The sequence below is a fragment of the Pediculus humanus genome, genomic scaffold, assembly GCF_000006295.1.
Source record: "Pediculus humanus corporis 1103172107613 genomic scaffold, whole genome shotgun sequence".
Taxonomy (NCBI): Eukaryota; Metazoa; Arthropoda; class Insecta; order Psocodea; family Pediculidae; genus Pediculus; species Pediculus humanus.
In genome coordinates this window covers 488,274-496,656 of record NW_002987227.1, presented here as the reverse complement: position 1 = coordinate 496,656, position 8,383 = coordinate 488,274, and the positions used below count along the sequence as shown (strand labels likewise).

Below are 8,383 nucleotides of genomic sequence, written 5' to 3'. Positions count from 1 at the left end.
AAGTCTATGGATGCTTTTGTAACTCAAGGTCACAAATGTTCGGGTAAGTCTTTGAAATAATTATAATTATTATTATTATTCTTATTTTTATAAAAATTAATATTTTGTGGTACATATTGTAGAATGTAAGCAACTCTTTCATACGAAATGTATTCAAAATGGTGGAGTTCTTCAAATGCCTTGTCAAAGAAAGCAAAACAGGAAACAACCAAGGTTGGAATTTATATATATATATATATATATATTAAATAATTAATTTTTTCTTTAAAAAACTAAAATAAAATAATTTGGTATTATTACTTAAATTACTTCAATTTAAAACATAATTAAATGTGTGTGTGTGTGTGTGTGTGTGTGTGTGTGTGTGTGTGTGTGTGTGTGTGTAAATTCTTTGTTCTAATGTCAAAATTTTAACTTTTTTTTTTTTTTTTTTAGAGCGCCTTATGATACGAAGCCTCCAGTGGCTTCAAAATTTTCATTAACTGGAACATCTGAATTCACTGATTCTACGGATAAAATAATATCTGATGCAAAAGAATTGCAAAAGATGCAAGATTTTATAACGAAAAAGGTGAGTTGTTGTAACATTTGGATTTATTAATAATTTAAAAATAATAATTTTTTTTTTTTTTTATTAAATTTTTCAGATTTATAAAATAGAAAGCGAAGAAGGAAGGCAAAGACCAAGTGAAGTAGATTTAGTTTTTAGGCAGGCATTAAGAGAATTTAAAGACAATTTGGTGGCAACCTATAGTGTCGCTTATCGTCACGGGGATACTCTTAATATAAAATATAAAGATCTTATTGGAAATTTTATTCGCGTATGATTTTATATTAGTTTCATTATATTGTAAAAATTTTTATTTTGTGTCATAATTAAATAAAAAAAAAAAACCATTTACAGGTAATGAAAACTGTTTGCAACGCTGAGAATAATCGAGAAGATTTTTCTGTTACTATGGGTGTTAATGCTTTTAGAGGATTTATGAACGAATTTATGGCTTTGTCTAGGGTAGAAATGGAAAAACCGAACAATAAGAAAAGACTCAAGGAAAAAAGAAGATGGAAAATGGAAGACAATATTAGTTTCAACGGTCATTTTTTTATGTTGACCGTTATAAACATTCGTACTGCTTGTGAAGTGTGCAATAGTTTTTTTATGTGGCCCATAGAAAGAAGTTTGGTTTGCCAAAGTAAATCATTTTTTTTTTTTTTTAAAAAATTAATTTTAATTTATTTTGTTACATCATTTATTTGTTAATTTTTATTCTATTTAGATTGTAAAATGGCATGTCATAAAAAATGTTACAATAAAGTAACGGGAGAATGTAAGCTTAATGAAGAAATTGTTTCCGGTCGAAGAGTGTTTGGAGTTCCGGTTCATAAATTAGCTAGTGATGGAAAAGTCCCGGTGGTTGTTGATCGTCTCATAACCACCATTGAAATGTATGGTCTGTACACTGAGGGAATTTATAGGAAGTCGGGGGTGAGTTCAAATCCATCCGAAAAAAATTTTTTCGTCATTAAAAAAAAAACCTAATTTTTAATTCTGGTCTGTTATTTTAGGTTAGCTCGAAAGTGAAAGAATTAAAGCTAAAAATTGAAGAAGGACATCATGAATTAGTAAATTTTGAAAATTATCAAGTTCACGTACTAACTAGTGTCTTAAAATGTTTTTTTCGGGAAATGCCAGAACCGCTTTTAACATTTGATTGTTATGAAGATTTTTTAAGAGCCGCTAATTTAACCGAGCCCCAAGACAGAGTGTCGACCCTTTTTGCTATACTTAAAAAGTTACCAAAACCTAATTTTGATCTTATGGAAAGATTAATATTTCATTTAGCACGGTAATAATAGCCTTTGATAAAAACCTTTTATATTATTATTATATTTCTATTTTATTGTTTCTTGTTAACGTGATTTAATCAAATAACCGGGTATGAATTTAAATTTTTTTGTTTTTTTTTGGTTTTTTTTAGGGTAGCATCTCAAGAGGAAACAAATCGTATGAATGCAAGTGCTTTAGCTATTGTTTTTGCACCTTGCATTTTACGAACAAACAAAGTTGTTCCCGCGCAAGATTCTCTTCATGACATAGGACAACAAACTCAGTGTATAGAAACAATTATTAGTGAACAATTGAAAAAGGTTCGCTCAACTCTTGCGGATATTGATACATTAGACACGGCTTGTCACACGGCTACTCACAGATTATCTTCATTAAGGAGTTCAAAGGTAAATTGGAAAACCTGGGAAAAAAAAAATATTATTCATAACAAAATTAAATTTTTTTTCTTTTTTTTTTTTTTTTTTTTACAAAGGCTTACAATCCAGAAGATTTTCATGCAGTCAATAACACATCTTGTGTAACTTATCAATCCGAAGACGAAGAAGCTTTACTAGTTGGCCATATTCAAGAAATACAAAAAGAAAAAGCTTTACTAACTTTTGTGTTACCAAGTTTAACGCGAACTACATCGGATGATGATTTTTTATCGACAGATGTTGATGATGGTTCTTTAGATGATCCAGACACTGATACGGGTTTGCAATATTTTTTCATTATTATTATTATTAATTATTATAATCAAAATGAATTTTAATTTTTTTTTTTTTTTTTTTTTTTTTTTAGGAGGTAAAAATGGACAAGAAGACCCTATTATGGTTTGAATTTATGTGTCAAATAATTCAGTTATACACGTCAGAGAGTAGGATTTATCTCACAAAAAAAAAAGAATTTTTTTTTTTTTTTTTAATTTCAATATGTAAATAAACGTCGTCGTTATTATTAGTTTGTTTTAAGAAAAAAATAAACTAATTAAAACCCATTTATTAAATAGTTTAAAAATAATAATAATAATAATAATAAGCATTTCATATTACCATTTAAATAAAATTGATGGATTTTTAACCGATAAAAAAAATTAATACTTTAAACTGTTCAAAATAATTTTAAACTAAATTTTTTTTTTTTTTTTTTTTTTTAGAAGTAGAATAATTTTTAAGACTTTTTTTATTACCCCCGTTCCTAATTTACTTCAAGTACTCAAAACCTTCATTTTTTTTTTTTTTTTTTTTTTTTTTTGTAGAATATTTACTATAGCAGTTGTTCAGTTAATATTTCTCTCAAAAAAAAGGTGTGACGTTTATAATCATAAAAAAAAAAAAGAAAAGGTGATTTTAAAAAAAAAAAAAAAAACAGAATACTCAGTAATAAAAATAATTTTTTTTTACAATTTTTAATTTAAACTTAAGGTTTTTTTGTTATTAGGTATATAAATGTTACTAAAAAAAAAAAAAAAGTGCGCAAATCCATAAATGCATTTATCTCCTAATTGATGATGTTTTGTTTTGTATTATAATATTTTTCAATTATTAATAATAAATATTTTTATTTATGAAATATTATAGTCAAGTTTAAGTGTGTGACACACCAGTAAAGTTTGTTGAAATTTATATTTTTCGTTACATTTATTGTATTCCTCTCTCAGAGACATATTGTTACAATATGATAGTTTTTATTTATTGAATTCTTGTATTATTCAATAAATAATTAAAATATTCTATTATATTTGTTTATTTTTTGTACTAAAACAATTATTGTAACCTAATGTTATTGATTTTTGTTAAATTGTGTAACGGTAAGTAGACAAGGAAGTAGAGGCACCCTCACATTTTTAACCTGAAATAAGTAAATTTTTAATTTTTTATTTATTTATTTATTAAAAACTACGCAACCGCGTAATATTGGTAGAGGAGAACATTTTATATTATATTGTTGAAAAAAAAATCTAAATAAAGAAAAGATATTGATTTTATTCAAGTGACAAAATAATTCATGAATATGAAAGTGGCATTAGATTATTTGTGACATTTTTTTTTTTTTTTTTTTCGAAATAAAAATGTCTGAAAGTAGAAAATGATGATAAATCAAATGTCTGTTAAGTTCTTTTTAAGTTACTGCTGAATTTTTTTTACAAATTAACAGGTAAATAAAATTTATAATTAAAGAATTGAAATTAAAGCTAGTTTTTTTTTTAATTAAAGCTAAATTCTAATTATTCTTTTAAAATTTTTCCATTGGGTAAAAAAAAATGATTTAAAAAAAAAAATTACGACAACCATTGCAAGAAAAAGGTTAATATTCTTTATGGGTCTGATGCAAAAATTACAAACCGTTTTGTTATTAATATTAGATACTTATTTCAGGACAATAATTCTAATAAGTTTTCGTCCTTTCAATATTGTGTTTGTACGATTAAAAAGTCTATTTTTATCAGAAAATATTGGTACTTTTTACAAAAGAAATTCAGTAATTTATTAACATCAATAATTTTTTTTCGGGGTTAATTTTAAATCCTCTTTAATATAAACAAATATTAATAAGTATTATTTTAAAAAATATTTATCTAGTCAATAACAAAATATTAATTTTAATTAATTTTATTTCAAAGTAGGTTGAGTTAGACACATTTAATTATGCTTCAACACAGTTTAAAAAATGAAAAGTTACAACCGAATACTTTTATCGATGGAATTAATGTTAAGATTACAGAGCAATATAAACCACCGAGAAAAATAATTTTGCCTGTAAGTTGTCAAAACAGTTGTCCAGGGGAAGAACTCTTTGCAGATGTAAGTTATATTAAATCATCAATTAGTATTTTTATTTTTATTTTATAATCTGTTTTGTTTAGATAATCTAATTTTTTTTTTTTTACAATCACAGTTATTAATTGAAAAATAATAAAAACATTAAACTGAATTCATTAATTAAAAATGTTTTTTCCTCTATTATTTTAGTACGACTTTAAATTGGAGCAAAATATATTAAACAAATTGGTAGAATGGAGAAGTGCAAGGAGAGAAGAAGTGCTTAACAGAAAAGAAAGACTTAAAGCACCTAAAAAAGTATGTGAAGAACATTTTAATAATGTATCTATTGATTCAACCCAAACTGAAGGAGTGAAGCAGACAGATAGTCTAAAAAATTATAATTTTATCGATTCTGTTTTGACTCCGACTTGTGCTAAATTAAGTTCTCCCTCTGATGAGTCAGTTTCCTCACATATTAATTTATCAGATTTTGAATCTGACAATTCAAGTCCTTTTGATAATATGGAATTAAAAACTATAAATGATATGGAGGTTTTAGCAAGTATTTTATCAGCAAATAATATGGAACAATCATTAAATAACAATAACAGCATAATTGATAAAGATGTAGGTAAAAATTGTTTAGTATTGAATAATAAAATTAGCGAGTGGGGTTGTATGCCTTTAAATGGGTACAATAATATTACTTATTCTAACTTGGATTACAATAATTCAGTGCTTTCTTCACATCATAAAGACTTTAATCAGTTTGGTTTCTATCCAAATAGTGAACATAATCAAATTAGTAATTATGGGCTTAATGATTTTTCAAATCAATTTGAGGTTGCTGTTGCTTTGGATCAGGGGTCTACAAATGCCAGCAAACCAGAGCCAAAAATTTTAGGTGAGAAAGTTAAAAAAAAAAAAAAAAATTTTAATAAGTTTAAAAAACTAAAAAAATTTTTTTTTTGGGATTTAAAATTTAGCCAACTACAAAACTTTATAATTAATATTGAAATTTTTTATCAACAGAAAAAAATAAGAAAGTCTCAATGGATACAGTAGGGAAAAATGAGGAAAACTCAAAATGTGTTCATGATATTATTTCTGAAGTGGAAATGGAATTAAAGGAAAGCAAAGAAAGAGAAAAAGAAAATAAAAGAAAGCATAAATTAGTTTATTTGAAGGAAACTATTTTGTCATCTAAGTCTAAGGTTAAAAAAAATTTATTTTATATATATAATTTTTATGTTAAGTAAAATAATAATAATAATAATAAATTCCAAATTAAGAAATCTTTTTATTCAAAAATTATGCATTAGACATTGCGTTGAGTTACTAGAATTGTATTTATATTATTATTATTATTATTATTATTATTATTATTATTATTATTATTATTATTATTATTTTAAAAATTTTATAGGATAATGAGGGGCACTTAGAAAGCTGTCAAAGAACGGAAAAAAATAGTGCCTTAAGCAAACTGCCTGATCCTACCCTAAAATTAAATCCTTCTTCTCAAAAACTTGCACAATACATAAGTGAAATGGGATTCCCACTGGCGAGAGTGTCAAGAGCTTGCGAAATGTTTCAAAATAATGATAGAAAGGTAAAAAAACATTAATAAATAATTTTTTTTTTTTTTTTTTTTTTTTTTACAGCGATTGAAATCTTAGTTAATTCCAATAATATATTTATAATTTCAGATAATTGAGTTTTTAGTTCAAGTTCAGAGTTTAGAAGATAAAAAATATCCCGGTGATTTAGTAGAAAAAGCCTTGGTGATCAATAATTTTAAAATAAATGAAAGTTTAAAATACATAGAAGCAATGATGGTGCTATTAGATTTAGGTTTCGATGAAGATAAAGCAGAAGAAGCATTAATTGCGAGCGGTAGCGATAGAGATAAAGCCCTAGACATGTTAATTTCATAACAATTATTTATTTGACTATTATTTGCCTGAAACTATTTTTTTTTTTTTTTTTTTTTGATTTAAATCAATTTATATACCTGCTAAAGTGAAATATGTGATACTAAATTTTGTTATCGTTAATTATATTTATTTTTTAAATTTCATTGCCTTTAATTTGTACCGATAATATTTGAAAAAAAAAAAAAAAAATGCAAAATTTTATTAAAATTACATTTATAATATAAAAACAATAAATAAAAAAAAATAAAAAAACGTATAAAATAAAATTTAAAAGTGCCAAATAATTTTTTTTTTTATTAGTAATCACTTAAAGTTATCTTGTCACACATTAAATCCTAAATTTAATTGGATTAACTCTTTTGGGAAAAAAAATAAATCCATGATGTTAATTTTGGGATTCCATCATTTTCCCCCTTATATTCCCTTTATAAAATACAAAAAATCCTTGTTTGGTAAATTGTTCAATCGATTTTGTTTTTTTTCCAATAAATTTTAAAAGAAAAATAAATAATGACTTTTTTATATATTATTTATAGATCTCAAGTCGTATTTGTTCTACGTACAATTATTATCGATTTTAAAGCAATTATAAGATCAGAATTTTTTTTAGGGATAATAATATAAGTTTAGTTATATGAAAATAAAAAAAAAATTGTTTATTAATCTGAAGGATTTAATTGATTGTAACGAGTACATTTATATAAATAATGGATTTATTTTAAGTGTAAAAAAAAAAAATTTAATAACATGGCAATTATTGATGATGATTGATGATGATTGTACGATAATTAAAAAACAATATAAATATACAAAAAAAGGCGAAAAATTGAATTGAATTAAAATAAGCACCACAATTAAAACAAAATCAAATAAATCTAAAAAAAAATTTAAAGTTTTATGTCTTAAATTTTATTCAAGGTAATACTGAACAAAAAAAAAAAAAGGATTTGTTAATTAATAATAAAATAATAATATATATATATATAAACCAACATCAAAAATTCAACTTATCCATAATGAAATGGTAATATTTTTATTTATTTGTAACGTATTATTTAATAGTTTTATTGAAACACAATAATAATAATAATTATTATTAATTTTTTCAATATCAAATTAAATTTTATTTGTAGTTTTTTTTTAATATAAATAACTCATAAGGGATTTTTCTTAATATAAAGTAGTTTTTTTTTTTTTTTTTATTTACATAAAATTTATTATTTTTTATATATTTCATTAAAAATTTTTAAAAAACATATTAATTTTCTCTATAAGAACAAACGCAAGATAATTAACAATTATGTGTTACTTTCATTTACATTGAAAAAAAAATGTCATTAATTAAATATATAACTTTTAAACAATAAAACAAAAAAAAAAAAAAAGATAAATAAATAATTAAAAAAATTTTTATTTTTGTTATTAAATTTTTTTTCTTTTTTTTAAATATGAAAAAATTAATTTATTTAATTTTCAAACAAAGAGTTTTTATTATTTTAATAATTTTTATCGTATTTTGTAAATTCAGTTTTTTTGTAAAAAAAAAAAAAAAAAAAAAAAAAAGATAAAAATGGGATGTTATTTTATTATTTTAAATTTTATGACTTGATAAATTTTCATTTTTTTTTTTTTTTAAAATCTTTAAAATGTTCTATATAATGTCTAAAAAAAAAAAAAAAAAAAAAATCTTACAAAAAAAATGGCACAACTTAGCAAATAATTAATTTTTATTATTTATTTTATTTTATTATTATTATTTTTTTGAAATCAAAATTAAAAAAAAAATTAAAAATTGAATTATCTCTAAAAATAAAAACTAATAAGGTAAATTATGTAATACTCGAAAAATT

The 8,383-nt window shown here is 22.8% G+C and overlaps 1 protein-coding gene across 1 annotated transcript; it reads left to right on the top strand.

Moving 5' to 3' along the window:
• Positions 1 to 4,479: 4,479 nt before the first annotated feature.
• Phum_PHUM245780 (uncharacterized protein) lies at positions 4,480 to 6,533 on the top strand (the record flags this gene model as incomplete). Its single annotated transcript, XM_002426236.1, has 5 exons — positions 4,480 to 4,635; positions 4,804 to 5,500; positions 5,629 to 5,771; positions 6,023 to 6,208; positions 6,306 to 6,533. 5 exons carry the CDS (start codon positions 4,480 to 4,482, stop codon positions 6,531 to 6,533), a joined length of 1,410 nt encoding a protein of 469 aa, XP_002426281.1.
• Between the last annotated feature and the right edge of the window lie 1,850 nt (positions 6,534 to 8,383).